This window comes from Elephas maximus, chromosome 12 (genome assembly GCF_024166365.1).
Source record: "Elephas maximus indicus isolate mEleMax1 chromosome 12, mEleMax1 primary haplotype, whole genome shotgun sequence".
Classification (NCBI taxonomy): domain Eukaryota; kingdom Metazoa; phylum Chordata; class Mammalia; order Proboscidea; family Elephantidae; genus Elephas; species Elephas maximus.
This window is the reverse complement of record NC_064830.1, coordinates 85454283-85471332: the sequence shown is the minus strand read 5'-3', so window position 1 is coordinate 85471332 and position 17050 is coordinate 85454283. Positions and strand designations below refer to the sequence as shown.

Genomic DNA, 17050 nt, shown 5'->3' with positions numbered 1-17050 from the left:
AAACAGAAAAGGAAGTTATAGATGGTGGATATGGAATGATCTCTAATTTAAATTCATGAAAAGCAGGGTACAGAAGAGTGTGTGTAATATGCTCCCATTTGCATTTAAGAGAATAAAAAGCTCCTCTTTGTGTTTATATATGCATAGACACATTCTGGAATATGGCAGTGTTACTTTCTAAGCTTAGAGGGCTGAGGTCTGGGAAACAGATTTTTTCTCGTCTCTTTTTTTTTTAATCTCTTCAGCACTGTTTTTATTTTGCATGTGGTATTACTTTTAGAATTAAAAACTAGATAGACCTAATTAATCCATATATATGCACAAATGCCATAAAACATATTGTTCTTGTTGTCAGGTGCCATCAAGCCAGTTCTGATTCATAACGACCCTATGCACAACAGAATGAAACACTGCCTGGTCCTGTGCCATCCTCACAGTTGTTATGCTAGAGCCCACTGCTGCAGCCACTGTGTCAATCCATCTCCTTGAGAGTCTTCATTTTCTTTGCTGGCCATCTACTTTACCAAGCATGATGCCCTTCTCCAGGGGCTGGACCCTCCTGATAAAACATCTAGAGTATGTGAGTCGAAGTCTCACCATCCTTGCTTCTAAGGAGTATTCTGGCTGTACTTCTCCCAAGATTGATTTGTTTGCTCTTCTGGCAGTCCGTGCTATATCCAATATTCTTTGCCCAACACCATAATTCAGAGGCATCAATTCTACTTTGATCTTCTTTACTCACTGTCCAGCTTTTGAGGAGACTGAAAATACCAGGGCTTGGGTCAGGTGTACCTTAGTTCTTAAAGTGATATCTTTGATTTTTAACATTTTAGAGGTCTTTTGCAGATTTGCCCAATGCAATGCATCTTTTGATTTCTTGACTGCTGCTTTCATGGACATTGATTGTTGATCCAAGTAATATCCTGTACAACTTCAATATTTTCCCATTTATCATAATGTTGCTTATTGGTCCAGTTGTAAGGATTTTTGTTTTCTTTATGTTGAGGTATAATCCATACTGAAGGCTGTGGTCTTTGATCTTTCTCAGTAAGTGCTTCAAGTCCTCTTCACTTTCAGCAAGCAGGGTTATGTCATCTGTGTATTGCAGGTTGTTAATGAGTCTTCCTCCGATCCTGATGCCGCCTTCTTCTTGGATTATTTGCTCAGCATACAGATTGAGTAAGTATGGTGAAAGGGTACAACCCTGATGCACACCTTTTTTGCCTTTAAACCACGCAGTATCCCCTTGTTCTGTTCAAATAACTGTCTCTTGGTCTATGTACAGGTTCCTCATGAGCACAATTAAGTGTTCTGGAATTCCCGTTCTTCATAATGTTATCCATAATTAGTTATAATGCACACAGTTGAATGTCTTTGCGAAGTCAATAAAACAGGTAAACATCATTCTGCTATTCTCTGCTATCAGCTGAGATCCACCTGACATCAGCAATGATATTCCTTGTTCCATGTCCTCTTGTGAATCTGGCTTGAGTTTCTGGCAGTTCCCTGTTGATGTACTGCTGCAACCGCTTTTGAATGATCTTCAGCAAATTTTTACTTGTATGTGATATTAATGATATTGTTCAATAATTTATGCATTCTGTTGGATCACCTTTCTTTGGAATGGGCACATACATGGATCTCTTCCAGTCAGCTGCCAGGGAGCTGCCTTCCAAATTTCTTGGCAAAGACAAGTGAGCGCTTCCAGCACTACATCCGTTTGTTGAAATATCTCAATTGGTATTTCGTCAATTCCTGGAGCCTTGTTTTTTGCCAATGCCTTCAGTGAAGCTTGGACTTCTTTCTTCAATACCATTGGTTCCTGATCATATGCTACCTCCTGAAATGGTTGAACGATGACCAATTCTTTTTGGTATAGTGACTCTGTGTATTCCTTCCATCTTCTTTCGATGCTTCCTGCATCATTTAATATTTTCCCCATAGAATCCTTCACTATTGGAACTCAAGGCTTGAATTTTTTCTTCAGTTACTTCAGCTTGAGAAATTCCAAGTGTGTTCTTCCCTTTTGGTTTTCTATCTTCAGGCCTTTGCACGTGTCATTATAACACTTTACTTTGTCTTCTCAAGACACCCTTTGAAATCTTCTGTTCAGTTCTTTTACCTCATCATTTCTTTCATTTTTGTTACTGGACGTTCAAGAGCAAGTTTCAGAGTCTCTTCTGACATCCATTTTGGTCTTTTCTTTCTTTCCTATCTTTTTAAAGGCCTCTTCCTTTCTTCATGTGTGATGTCCCTTGATATCATTCCACAACTCACTTGGTCTTTGGTCATTACTGTTCGATGCATCAAACTTATTCTTGAGATGGTCTCTAAATTCAGGTTATATATACTCAAGGTCATATTTTTCACTCTCATAGACTTGTTCTAATTTTCTTCAACTTGAACTTGCTTATGAGCAATTGATGGTCTGTTCCACAGTCGGCCCCAGGCCTTGTTCTGACTGATGATATTGAGCTTTTTCCACTGTCTCGTTCCACAGATGCGGTCAATTTGATTCCTGTGTATTCCATCTGGTGAGGTCCATGTGCGCAGTCACCGTTTATGTTGTTGAAAAAGGTATTTGCAATGAAGAAGTTGTTGTTCTTGCAAAATTCTACCATGCGATCTCCTGCATCATTTCTGTCACTAAGGCCGTATTTTCCAACTACCAGTCCTTCTTTGTTTCCAACTTTTGCATTCCAATCACCAGTAATTATTAATGCATATTGATTGCATGTTTGATCAATTTGAGACTGCAGAAGTTGTTAAAAATCTTCAATTTCTTCATCTTTGGCCTTAGTAGTGGGTGCGTAAATGTAAATAATACTCCTATTAACTGGTCTTCCTTCTAGGTGTATGGATATTATCCTGACAGCGCTGTACTTCAGGATTGATCTTGAAATGTTCTTTTGCACAAAGCCATTCTTCTTCAATTTGTCATTTCCAACATTTTAGACCATATGATTGTCTGATTCAGAATGGCCAATACCAGTACATTTCAGCTTACTAATGCCTAGGATATCGATGTTTATATGTTCCGTTTCATTTTTGACAATTTCCAATTTTTCTAGATTCGTACTTCGTACATTCCATGTTCTTATTATTAATGGATGTTTGCAACTGTTTTTTCTCATTTTGAGTCGTTCTACATCAGCAAACGAAGGTTCTGAAAGCTTGACTCCATCCATGTCATTAAGGTAGACTCTACTCTGAGGAGACAGTGCTTCCCCAGTTATATTTTGAGTGCCTTCCAACCTGAGGGGCTCATCTGCCAGCACTATATCAGACAATGTCCACTGCTATTCATAAGGTTTTCACTGGCTAATTTTTTCAGTAGACCACCAGGTCCTTCTTTCTAGTCTGTCTTAGTCTGGAAGCTCCACTGAAACCTGTCCACTGTGGGTGACCCTGCTGGTATTTGAAATACCAGTGGCAGAGCTTCCAGCATAACAGCAACATGCAAGCCACCACAGTATGACAAACTGACAAACATGTGGGGTAAAACATATTACGTATACTATTATAGCATTGGAGCCCCAGGGGCACAGTGGTTAAGAGCTTGGCTGCTAACCAAAAGGTCAGCAGTTCGAATCCACCAGCCACTCCATGGAAACTCCATGGGGCAGTTCTATTCTGTCCTACTGGGTCACTATGAGTTGGAATTGACTTGATGGCAACAGGTTTGTTTTTTTTGGTTTTGTATTATAGCATTTACATTATTATTTGTCATATGTACAAGTATCAAAAATTCATCACTTTAACAATATGTAAAATGATCCCCAGTGTTAATATGACTATACAACAAGAACCAATGCTGATTATTCTCTTTCACTGGGTGAGTAAGGCTTATGTGGCACTAATTTTCAAATTACACACTATCCATTGAGCAGAAAAGGGCATTTGTGAGCATATACTCCATAGTTTTATTACCTGGGTTTGAATGCTGCCTCAAGTAGCTGTGAGGCCATGAACAAACTATTTAATTAACCCCCTGTGCTTCAGTTCCTGTATCTATAAAATCAACGTAGTACTAGTACCTACTTCCTGGACAACTGTGATAATTAAATAATTTAATATGTGTAAAACTCATAGAATGGTGCTTGGTGCATAGTAAGCATATCTAAGAATTTGCTATCGTTACTTTATTACCATAACTAAAATTATCGTCATCCATGTGGTTTTATCATTTTAAATTACTAAATAAGGCATGTGAGCAATTAATACACATTTTGAGGATACTGGTGATTTTGTATTTGTTAGAAAATTGTTAAGTTAGATGTCTATTATTCACAAAGTGATGGTAGGTAGTGGGTGGCAGTTTAGCCATTTTAGGGATAGCTGCAGATAACATATTGAAATCTGGCACATTCCCAGACCTGCTCCAAAGTGACAGTGTCTCTGGTTAAAATTCTCTTAATCGACTGTCTCTCATACAATGTTGAATAAATGTTTGCTAAATACAAGAATACACAAATGAAGCAAAGTAAGGGAAGTCACACACATCTGAGATGTGAAGAAACATGGAAAGTCGAAATCATTTTCCCCAGGTATGACATCCTGCAAGCCAAAATAAATTCCCGTGATTTATTCACATCGAAAGAAAAGACCAATGAGGTCAGCTTCCATTATATTCATTGACCAGAACTGAAGAGTGAGTGTGAGGAACACCCACAATCAAAGAGAAGGATGAAAAATCTCAAACAAGAATAGTACAGCACACTGCACAGAAACCTGGACCAGGGCGGGCAGGTGGGAAGGTAAGGAGACCAAGGTCAGCCCTGGCTCTGTCCATAATTACATGACACATAATTACATGACAGCAAGTCCCTTTACTGCTCTTACTTATAATTTAAAAAATTAAAAAAAATAAATAAAAAAGTAAAATCAATAAAATTGAAATAAAATAAACAATATCAATAGCTACCATGGGAGGTAAAGCCAACACGGCACTACAGGCAGAAGCACCATGCTGTCCCTCTGCAGCAAAGACCTGAAAAATTAAGTACAACAGATACAACTGTCAATCCAGGAACCCTAAGCATAAAATGAAGGAATGAAGAACTCAATCAAGCACCAAATACAAAAAGAAACTGACAGAGAACAGAGAATGAGTAGAGCTATGGAGTGGGGGGTCCCCTACTAGCTAATATGGCTCCGATTCTCCATCTTGGATTACAGCCACCAAGGAACACAGATGAGTACAGGAAGGCAACTTCACAGAGCTCCCAACAGGAAACAGAGCACCTGGTAAACAGGGATACACACTTTCCCGCCCCCCACCCTCCTTCCTTGTATATGGCCTCTGCTGCCTTCCAATGGGCCATGGTCACTCAGCCAGAGAGACACCAGCTCACTGCTGCCGGATTTGCCATCTTGGACCTCAGCCACCAAGGACTACAGCCAGGGAGTATGGGAAAGGAAATTCAAGGAGCTCCCAACAGGATAGAGTACCTGGTAACCAGGGATATATGCTTTTCCACCCCACAACCTTCTTCCCTCCACTGCTTTCCAATGGGCCACAGTCACCTGGCTGGAGACACATCAGCTCACTGTTGCCTGGGTCTGCCCTGCCCCTACCAGCCGGCCTCTTCATGCCTTTGTTTGTTTTTTTTTTTTGGCTTTTTTTTGTTGCTTCTCTCTCCCTTCCTTCCTTTCCTTTCTTCTTCCCAGCTAGCCCCATGTGATGTCCCCATCCCTTGATGGGCTGTGCTGCCTCGCTTGGCTAGAGAGCCACTGGCACATGGCCACCCCAGATTTGCACTGTCCCTGCTGCCAGGCTCCCTCAGCATCGGTTTTTATTTTATTGTTTCTTTTCAGTTTCTTCTCTTTCTCCCTTCCTTCCTTCTTTTCCTTTCTGCCACTCATCCAGCCCCGTGTGATGTCCCTGCCCCTTCTTTGTGGGCTGTGCCACACTGCTCTGCTAGAGAGCTTCTGGTGCACGGCCTCCTCAGGTCCAAGCCACAACCCTCCGGCACACTCCCTCAGTGTCTTTTTCATTTTTTTTCCCGATTTCTTCTCTCCCTTTTCCTTCCTTCCTTTCCTTTCTCCAGCCCACCTAGCCCCATAAACTGCCCTTGCCCCTTCTCAATGGGCAGTGTTGGACCGCTCGGCTAGGGGGCCACTGGTGCATGGCCTCCACAGGTCCAAGCCACCCCTGAAAGGCAGGCTCCTTCAATGTCATATTTTTTCCTTTGCTGTTTTTTTTTTTTTCCTCTGTTTCTTCTCCCTTTTTCCCTTTCTTCCTTTCCTTTCTCCTGTCCACCTGTCCCTGTGTGCCACCCCATCCCTTCCTGACGGGCCATGCTGCACTGCTTGCCTGGGGTACCACCGGCACACAGCCTCCCTGGGTCTGCACTACCCCCACCAACTGGCTCGCTCAGCACTATATTTTTGGTTTGTTTTCTTTGTTCTTTTTTTTTTTTTCCTTTTTTTCTGTTTCTTCTCTCTCTCTCCTTTCCATCTTTTCCTTTCTCTCACCAACCTAGACCTGTCCACTTGAGGGGCTGTGCTTCTTGAGGGGCTGTGCTGCACTACTTAGCTGAAGAGTCACTGACATGTGGCCTCTTCAGGTCTCTGCCACTGTCACTGACTGGCTCCCTCAGCGCCTTTATTTATTGTTGTGTTTTTTTCTTTTTGTTGTTGTTTCTTCTCTTTCCTTCCTTCCTTTCCTTTCTCCCATCTACCTAGCCCCATGCACCACCCACCCCTCCATGGCACGCTGTGCTGTACCACTCAGCTGGAGAGCCTGTGGCACACGGACTCCCCAGGTCTACACCACCCCCACAGGCCAGCTCCCTAAGTGCCATATTTCTTACTTGTCTGTATCTTTCCCTTTCTCCCTGTTCATTCTCACTCCCACTTAGGCCCTGTGTGGCCTCCCCGCCTTCCTGATGGGCTCTGCTGTGCCACCTGGTGAGAGACATCAGCTTGCCGCCACCCCAATTCCACCCCACCCTCAACAGCCAGCTCCCCCACTATATTTATTTTTTGTTTTTAATTTTTTTTGTTGGTTGGATTCTTCTCTCTCTTTCCTGTCCTTTCTCCTGCCCACCTAGCCCTGTGTGCTGACCACACCCCTTCTCAACAGGCTGAGCCACACCGCTCAGCTAGAGAACCACGAGGAAACAGACTCGCTGGGCCTACCCCACTCCCACCAGTTGAATCCTACCATGCCATTTTATTTACTTTTTTTCTTTTTCCTTCATTTTTTCTTTTGCTTTTATTTCTCTCTCTTCTTTTACTCACTCAGCTCCACACATCACATCCTCATCCTTCCCTCATGGCTATCTGCACCATGCACTGAACACCGCACCCTCAAGTGACACCAATGTGGTCCACGAACCCGCCCTGCACCGCCACCCAACCCTGCCCTGTAGGCCCCAGTTTGTGTCGCAAACTACCCATCCCCACTCCTCCAGCCCTGCTGGACCTGCCCTGCTGCACCACAGCTTAATGACCTGCCCTGCCCACCTGGACAAGGTGGTGAGAAGCATTGTGCCCAGAGTTGAGCAAGCAACAAAACACGCCCAACCCGCCTGCTTAGACATAACCAGATAAGACAAAAAAGCAAGACAAAACAAATCTACAATCAATAAATGAAGAAATTAATTCCTGAATGTCTCTAAGACAGCAGACAATATCAAAACAGGATAGAGTGGCTCCAGAGAATGAAAAAATAAAACACCAGATGACCTTCTGGAAGAATAAAAGGCACTGCAACTACCTGATAGGGAATTCAAAACTTTAATATTCAGGGTTCCCCAAGAGATGATGGAAAATGCAGAAAAAAGAGATAAAATCCTGGAAAATACAGACAAAATCAGGGAAAACAGACAAAGCAATAGAAGAATTCAGGAAAATAATACACAAACCAAATGTCAAAATAAACAAACAGAAATCATACAAATCAATAATTAGAAATCCAAAAGATTTCAGAAATGGACAGTGCAATAGAAAGTTTTAGGAGCAAATGTGAAACAGTGGAAGACATTGTCAGCAAAATTGAAGACACATTCTTGGGTCCACTTTGAGGAAAAATCAGAGAAAAGAATGAAGAAAAATGAAGAAACCTTGAGAACGATGTGGGATATAATCAAAAGCAAAAATTTACATGTGATTGGAGTTCCAGAACAGGGAGAGAAAATGGAAAACACAGAGAGGATCACTGAAGATGTGCTGAAAGAAAGCTTCTCGAATATCATGAAAGACGAAAAGCCGACCACCCAAGAAGCTCAACGAACGACATGTAGGACAGATCCTGTCTTAGTCATCTAGTGCTGCTATAACAGAAATACCACAAGTGGATGGCTTTAACAAAGAGAAGTTTATTCTCTCACAGTCAGGTTGGCTACAAGTCCAAACTCAGGGCGTCAGCTCCAGGGGCAGGCTTTCTCTCTCTGTCTGCTCTGGAGGAAGGTCCTTGTGACGCATCAGACTTCCCTTGGTCTGGGAGCATCTCAACACAGGAACCTCAGGTCCAAAGGACGCACTCTGCTCCCAGCGCTGCTTTCTTGGTGGTGTGAGGTCTCCATCTCTGCTTGCTTCCCTTTCCTTTTTATCTCTTGAGAGATAAAAGGTGCTGCAGGTCATACCCCAGGGAAACTCCCTTTACACTGGATTAATGATGTGACCTCGGTAAGGCTGGTGTTACAATCCCACCCTAATCCTCTTTAACATAAAATTACAATCACAAAATGGAGGACAACTGCAGAATACTGGGAAAAATGGCCTAACCAAGTTGATACACACATTTTTGGAGGGACACAATTCAATCCATGACAGGCCCCAAAAGAAAATTTCCAAGACGTATCATAATCACACTTGCTAAAACCAAAGACAACGAAAGAATCCTGAGAGAAGCTCAAGAAAAACAAAAAGTCACATACAAAGGGGAAACAACAAGACTCTGATTATTTGGCAGAAACCATGTAGGCAAGAAGACAATGGGATGACACATATAAAATCTTGAAAGAAGAAAACTGCCAACCAAGAATAATATATCCTTCAAAACTCTTGCTCAAATATGATGGTGAAATGATGACATTCCCAGATAAACAGAAATTAAGGGAATATGTTCAAACCAAACCAAACTTATGAGAATTACTAAAGGAGTCCTTATTTAGGGAACCAACACCACCAGACAACAACCTGAATCTAGGACACAAATCAGCATCAGCCAGATACCAACCTAGGTAATGAGCTCTCAGGGATAAAACAAAAGATTTACACCAGGGAACCAGAGGCATCAATCTGTAAATGACAACAATGTCAGAACAATAAAAGAGTGAATAAACAGTATAGGTTTAGAACTCTTAAATGGAGAGGAAGTGAAGACAATATTGAGTAATAAAATCTGGTTTAAACTTAGGAAGATGAGGTAAATTTCAAGGTAACCACAAAGAAAGTTAACAAGCCTACTCATCGGAATAAAGAAGGAAAACAAAAAGTCTCAGTAAACACAAAATCTACAAAAACAAAAGATACAAATAAAAAATCACAAACAAAAGGAATTCGGGACAAGAGAGTAACAGGAACAAAGAAAATGTCAGTACCACAAAAGAAAGGACTACAAAATGACAGGAATAAACTTACACCTATCAATAATCATGCTGAATGGCTTAAATGTGCCCATAAAGAAACAGACAATGAGAGAACAGATGAAAAAACAGGACCCATCAATATACTGTCTACAAGAGACACAGCTTAGAATCAAAGACATAAATATATTAAAAATGAAAGGATGGAAAACAATATATCAAGCAAACAGTAACCAAAAAAAAAATCAGGAGTGGCAATACTAATCTAAGATAAAATAGACTGTAAAACAAAATCCACCATAAAAGACAAGGAAGGGCGTTATATAATGATTAACGGGGCAATCCACCATGAGGACACGACCTTAATAAACCATAAGGACACGACCTTAATAAATATCTACGCACCCAGTGACAGGGCTCCAATACATAAAATAAACTCCAACAGTACTGAAAAGGGTAATCGACAGTTCCACAATAATGGTAGGAGACGTCAACACACAATTCTCGGTAAAGGACATATCATCTAGAAAGAAACTCAACAAAGATACGGAAGATCTAAAGTCCACAATCAACCAGCTCACCTCATACACATACACAGACCACTCCACCCAACAGCAGCAAACTGCACGTTCTTTTCCAACGCACATGGAACGTTCTCCATAATAGACACATTTTAAGGCACAAAGCAACCCTGAACAGAATAATATAATACAGAAATATAGAGGCAATATAAAACATATTCTCTGATAAAAAACTCATAAAAGTAGAAATTAATAACAGGAAGAGCAAGGAAAAAAATCAAATACATGCAAACTGAATAACACCTTGCTTAAAAACCACTGGGTAATAGGAAAAAATCAAAGATGGAATTAAAAAATTCCTAGGATCAAACAAGAATGAAAACACATCATACCAAAACTTTTAGGACACAGCAAAGGCAGTGCTCAGAGGTCAATTCTCAGAGCAAAAAAATAAGGGACAAAATCAAAACATTAGCTATACAACTTGAACAAAAAGAAACAGAACAGCAAAAGAAGCCCACAGCCACCAGAAGAAAGGAAGTAATAATAATCAGGGCAGAAATAAATGAAATAGAGGACAGAAAGACAATAGAAAGAATCAACAAAACCAAAAGTTGGTTCTTTGAAAGGATCAACAAAATTGACAAAACATTGGCCAAACTGACGAAAGAAAAACAGAAGATGCAAATAAACCAGATAAGAAATGAAATGAGGGACAATGGACCAAACTGAAATAAAAAGGATCATTAACACAGTACTATGAAAAACTAAACTGCAACAAACTTGAAAACCTAGAGGAAATGGACAAATTTGTAGAAACACACTATCTACCTAAACTAACACAAACAGATCGAAAATCTGAACAGATCCATAACAAGAGAAGAGATTGGAAAGGTAATAATAATAAAAGAATCCGCAACAAAAAAAGCTCTGGCCCAGATGGATTCACTGGAGAATTCTACCAAACATTCAGAGAAGAGCCTGCACCAGTACTATTCAAACTCTTTCAGAACATAGAAAAGGAAGGGATACTTCTGAATTCATTCAATGAAGTCAGCATAACCTTGATGCCAAAATCAGATAAAGACACCACACAAAAAAAAGAAAATTACAGACCGGTACCTCTCATGAACATAGATGCAAAAATTGTCAACACAATTCTAGCTAATAGAATTCAGCATCATATATATATAAAAAAAAAAAAATACACCATGACCAAGTGGATTCACACCAGGTATGCAGGGACTGTTGAACATTAGAAAATCAATCAATGTAATCCATCACATATATAAAACAAAAGAATCACACGATCATCTCAAGTGATGCAGAAAAGACATTCCAGAGTGTCCAACACCCCTTTCTGATAAAAACTCTCAATAAAACAGGTATATAAGAGAAATTCCTCAACACAACGAAGGGCATCTATATGAAACCAAAAGCCAACATCATTCTTAACAGAGATAGGCTGAAAACATTCCCCCTGAGAACAGGAAAAAGATAAGGCTGCCCTTTACCTTTATCACCACTCCTACTTAACACTATGCTGGAAATCCTAAATAGAGCAATAAGGCAAGAAAAAGAAATAATGGACATCCAAATTGGTAAGGAAGAAGTAAAACTATTCCCATCTGTGGATAATATGATACTATATATAGAGAACCCAAAGAACTCCACAAGAAAACTACTGGAATTAATAGATTCAGCAGAGTAGCAGGATATAAGACAAACATACGGTGGCATAGTGGTTAAGTGCTACGGCTGCTAAGCAAGAGGTTGGCAGTTCGAATCCGCCAGGCACTCCTTGGAAACTCTATGGGGCAGTTCTATTCTGTCCTATAGGGTCGCTATGAGTCGGAATCAACTAGATGGCACTGGGTTTTGGGTTTTATACAAAAGTCAGTTGGAATCCTATATACCAACAAAGAGAACAATGAAAAGGAAATCAGAAAAGCAATACCATTTATAATAGCACCTAAAAAAAAGTAAAATATTTAGGTATAAATCTAACCACATATGTAAAAGAACTATAGAAAAAAACTATAAATACTACTGCAGGAAACCAAGAGACCTATATAAATGGAAAAACATACCATGCTCATGGACAGGCAGACTCAACATTGTGAAAATGTCAATTCTACCCAAAGCAATCTACAATTACAATGCAATCCCGATCCAAATACCAACAGCACTCTTTAACTAGATGGAAAAACTAATCATTAACTTTATATGGGAAGGAAAGAGGCCTTGGATAAGTAAAGCACTACTGAAGAAAAAGAATAAAGTAGGAGGACTCGTGCTACCTGACCTCAGAACCTACACAGCCACAGTAGTCAAAGCAACCTGGTACTGGTACAACTACAGACACACTGACCAATGGAACAGAATTGAGAACAAAGGTGTAAATCCGTCCACCTAATCTTCAACAAGGAACCAAAGTCCATTGAATGGTGGAAAAGACAGTGTTTTTAACAAATGATGCTGGCGAAACTGGATGTCCACCTGCAAAAAAATAAATCAGGACCCATACCTCACACCATACACAAAAGCTAATTCAAAATGGATCAAAGACCAAAAACAAAACTAAAAGCTCTAAAGATCATAGAAGAAAAAATAGATCAACACTAGAGGCCCTAATACACAGCATTAATAGGGTACAAACCATAACTAACAACACACAAACTCCAGAAGATAAGCTAGATAACTAAAAAAAAAAAAAAAAAAAAAACTGGGATCTTCTAAAAATTAAACACTTATGCTCATCAAAAGACTTTGCCAAAAGAGCCTAAAGATGGGAAAAAAATTTTGCCTACGATAAATCCAACAAACGTCTAATCTCTAAAATCTATGGGAAAATCCAACACCTCTGCAACAAAAAGATAAATAATGCAATTAAAAAATGGGCAAAGGATATGAGTACACACTTCACCAAAGAAGACATTCAGGCAGCTAACAGAAATAGGAGGAAATACTTGTGATCACTTGCCATTAGAGAAATACAAATCAAAACTACAGTGAAATACCACCTCACCCTAACATCACTGGCATGAATAACAAAAAACAAACAAACAGAGGACAACAAATGTTGGCAAGTCTGCTGGGAGCTTGGAACTCTTATGCACTGCTGGTGGAAATGTAAAATGGTACAACCATTTTGGAAAATGATATGGTGCTTCCTTAAAAAGCTAGAAATAGAAATACCATGTGATCTGGCAATCCCACTCCTAGGAATATATCCTAGAGAAATAAGAGCCATCACATTAAGAGACATGGGTTATGCACATCCATGTCCCTGTAGCATTATTCACAATAGCGAAAAGTTGAAAACACCTAATTGCCCAAAAACAGATGAATGGATAAGCTATGGTTCATACACACAACTGAATACTACACAACAATAAAGAATTTGTGAAACATAACATGGATTAATCTGAAGGGCATTATGCTGAGTGAAATAAGTCAATTACCAAAGGACAAATACTATATGAGACCACTATTATAAAAACTCATGAAGAGGCTTACACACAGAAAGAAACAATCTTTGATGGTTAGGAGGGAGGGAAGGGATGGGGAGGGGAAAACACTAACTAGATTAAGTGGTAACTTTGGTGAAGGTTAAAACAGTACATAATACAGAGGAAGTCAGCACAACTTGACCAAGGCAAGGTCATGGAAGCTTCCTAAAAACCAAAAACCAAACCCACTGCCGTCGAGTCTATTCTGACTCATAGCGACCCTATAGGACAGAGTAGAACTGCGCCATGGAGTTTCCAAGGAGCGCCTGGTGGATTCGAACTGCCGACCTTTTGGTTAGCAGCTGTAACACTTACCCACTATGCACGCTTCCAAATTCTCTGAGGGACTGAATTATATTGGGCTGAGGGCTGTGGGGACCATGGTTTCAGGAGACATCTAGCTCAACTGGCATAATATAGTTTATAAGGAAAATGTTCTACATCCTACTTTGGTGAGTAGCGTCTAGGGTCTTAAAAGGTTGTAAGCAGCCATCAAAGATACTCCACTAGTCCCACCTCGTCTGAAGCAAGAGAGGATGAGGAAAACCAAAGACACAAGGGAAAGATTAGTCTGAAGGACTAATGGACCACAACTACCACAGCCTCCACCAGACTGAGTCCAGCACAACTAGATGGTGCCTGGCTACCACCACCAACTGCTCTGACAGGGATCACAACAGAAGGTCCTGGACAGAGCTGGAGAAAAAAAACTCACAAAAAAAGACCAGGCTTACTGGTCTCACACAGACTGGAGTAACCCTGAGAGTATCGCCCTTAGACAACACTTTAGCTCAGTAATGAAGTCACTCCTGGGGCTCACCCTTCAGTCAAAGATTAGACAGGCCCAGAAAACAAAAAGAGGCTATGTGGGCACACCAGCCCAGGGGCAAGGATGAGAAGGCAGGAGAGAACAGGAAAGCTGTACAAATGGAAATGGAGAACCCAAGGTCGAGAAGGGGAGAGTGTTGGCAAGTCATGGGGCTGGCAAACAATGCCACAAAATGGTATGTGTATTAATTGTTTATTAAGAAACTAATTTCCTCTGTAAACCATCTAAAATACAACTAAAAAAAAAAAACATCTATTGTGTCTTCAGTGCTTATCATGTCCCCGGCTTTGTCTAACATCTCATGAATTCCCATGATTCAGACAAGTTGCTATTATTATCCCCTTTTAAAAACAAAGAACTGAGGGTTACAGAGGTCAAGGAGAAATAGCCAACACTTACCTAACAGCCAGGCACTGCGGTCAGTGCTTGAGCATGTATTAACTCATTTACTCCTCACAATAATCCCCATGACATAGGGACTGTTATTATCATCATTTTTCAGATGAGGAAACAGACACGGAGGTTATGTAACTTGCCCAGGTCACAACAGCTAGGCAGTCTATCTCCAGAACAATTCTGCCTGAGGTCACACAGCTAATAGTAATCGCTGGATAATTCAGACCAAGCTGGATAATTCCAAAGCCCTAAAACATAACCCTTTTTGTGCTAGATCAGAACATGCAAATAGGCACCTAATGGACCCAAGCCAGTGATTTTTAGAAATTAGGAAATTTTATATTAATAGCCTGTTTTCTAACATCTCTTTAAAAATTGGGACTTTTGGCAGCTCTAGGGTAACATTCCAGTCACTATTTGGAAGAGTAGTGGCTGCTGCCATGAAATGGGACATTAGTGCTCCAGCTCACCACAGTCCCCACCACTCTACACTAATTACACCTGGCCAACTTCCTCTACTTGCATCACCTGCTTACCCCTGAAGGCACTGAAGTCTGCTAGCCGTACACTTGATGACAGTCCTCCTGGGTGGCACAAACAGTTAAGTGCTCAGCTACCAGTTGAAATGCTGGCAATTCAAGTCCACCCAGAAGTGCCTGGAAAGAAAGGCCTAGTGATCTACTTCCAAAAAGTCACGGCCACTGAAAATCCTATGGAGCACAGCTCTATTCTGACACACGTGCAGGAGCCATGAGTTGGACCTGACTCCACAGCCACTAGTTTGGGTTTTCTCGGTTTACCCTAGATGATAGCCCCAATCCTCTCCATCAACTTCTATAACTTTATGGTAAATGCAACGATGAAGTACGGACTCAGAACTTTTATATAGGCTCAGGTAGAAGTTTGCAGGAAGTCAAGAAATGAAGAGCACCAGCACTGCTGGAATCGATTAATAAAGGAGAATGGCTGGAGGCAGGACAAGATTACTGAGGGTGCACAAATAGGGACAATGACCCCTGGAGTCCTATGCAGAACTCAAACTTCTCATACTTCCTTTTACCTGCTCATAGTTTATGAACATGGCAGTCTCAAAACTGTTGGCTGCCCACTTCAGGAGGTTTGCAGATTGCTCCGGCGTCATGTAAATCAGCACACATTCTGCTATTAGGAGTGTCGGCAAGCTTAAGAGAAGAAAAAAAAGGGACATAATTATGTTTTCATCAAATTGAGACCCTCTAACTGTGCATATGTTGCAGTACTGGCAGTGCAGTTCATACCCCAGGAAAACCAGGACCAAGCAAGCACATCGTCAAGTGGTGCGGTAATACACGTGTAACACCATCATGACCAATTGTTTTGTGCTATAAAAAGGTGGGTAATGAGCAATGATGTGTCTGGCTTATGGAAACCTTATATGCGTGTGACAGATTGTAAAACCCAAACTCACTGCTGTCAAGTCACTTCTGACTCACAGTGACCTTACAGGACCCAGAGTGGAAGTGCCCAAGAGGATTTCCTAGGAGTGCCTGGTGGATGTGAACTGCTAACCTCTGGTTGGCAGCCATAGCTCCGCCCTGCATCCATACTGTGGCAATGTGATACTGCAGGTGGCCTCTATTTCCCTACCCTGGAATCAGAGTTAGTCAGGTGACTTGCTTTGGCAAAGGGGACAGCAGCAAACATGGTTCAAGCAGAGACTTGAAAAGTGCTTGCACATTGGCACTTGATCTCCTGCTGTACCTGCAGCCCTGAGACCACTATGTGAAGGAGACCAAGCTGGCCCACTATAGGATGTGAAGCTCCATGAATGAGAATGAGCTTCACAGGAGACAATTAGTCCCCAGCTGACCTGCCCACTGTCCACATAAAGGAGCTCTAGCTGACATCAGCTGAACCTGACCCCTCCACCCCAGCAGAGGAACCACCCAGCTAAGCACAGCCCAAATTGCCAGCCCACAGAATTCTGAACAACTAAATTATGAGTTGTCTCAAACCACAGAGTTTGGAGTGGTCTGTTACACATCAAAAGCTGACTCATAAAATGTGGAAATACTGACATTCACTTAATAGAATCTGATTTTTCTTATATAAGCTTTCACCATCAAGAATTGAAAACAATTTGGATAGTTTTCAATAAATTACATTATTAGTATGCATTCTGATTCACCGGACCCAAAATAATCAACAAAACAGGTAATAAGAAAAGTAACAAATTCCTGTAGAAATATCTAAAAGCTTTAATTTTTTTAAAGAGAA

The 17050-nt window shown here is 40.9% G+C and overlaps 1 protein-coding gene across 1 annotated transcript in view; it reads right to left on the bottom strand.

The window, feature by feature from the left end:
- The window catches only part of LCMT1 (leucine carboxyl methyltransferase 1), a 71860-nt gene that overhangs the window by 10255 nt on the left and 44555 nt on the right, over positions 1-17050 (bottom strand). The window contains exon 7 of the mRNA XM_049903468.1: positions 15855-15975. Coding sequence (XP_049759425.1) covers positions 15855-15975 — 121 coding nt within the window. The remainder of the gene's footprint in view (positions 1-15854; positions 15976-17050) is intronic.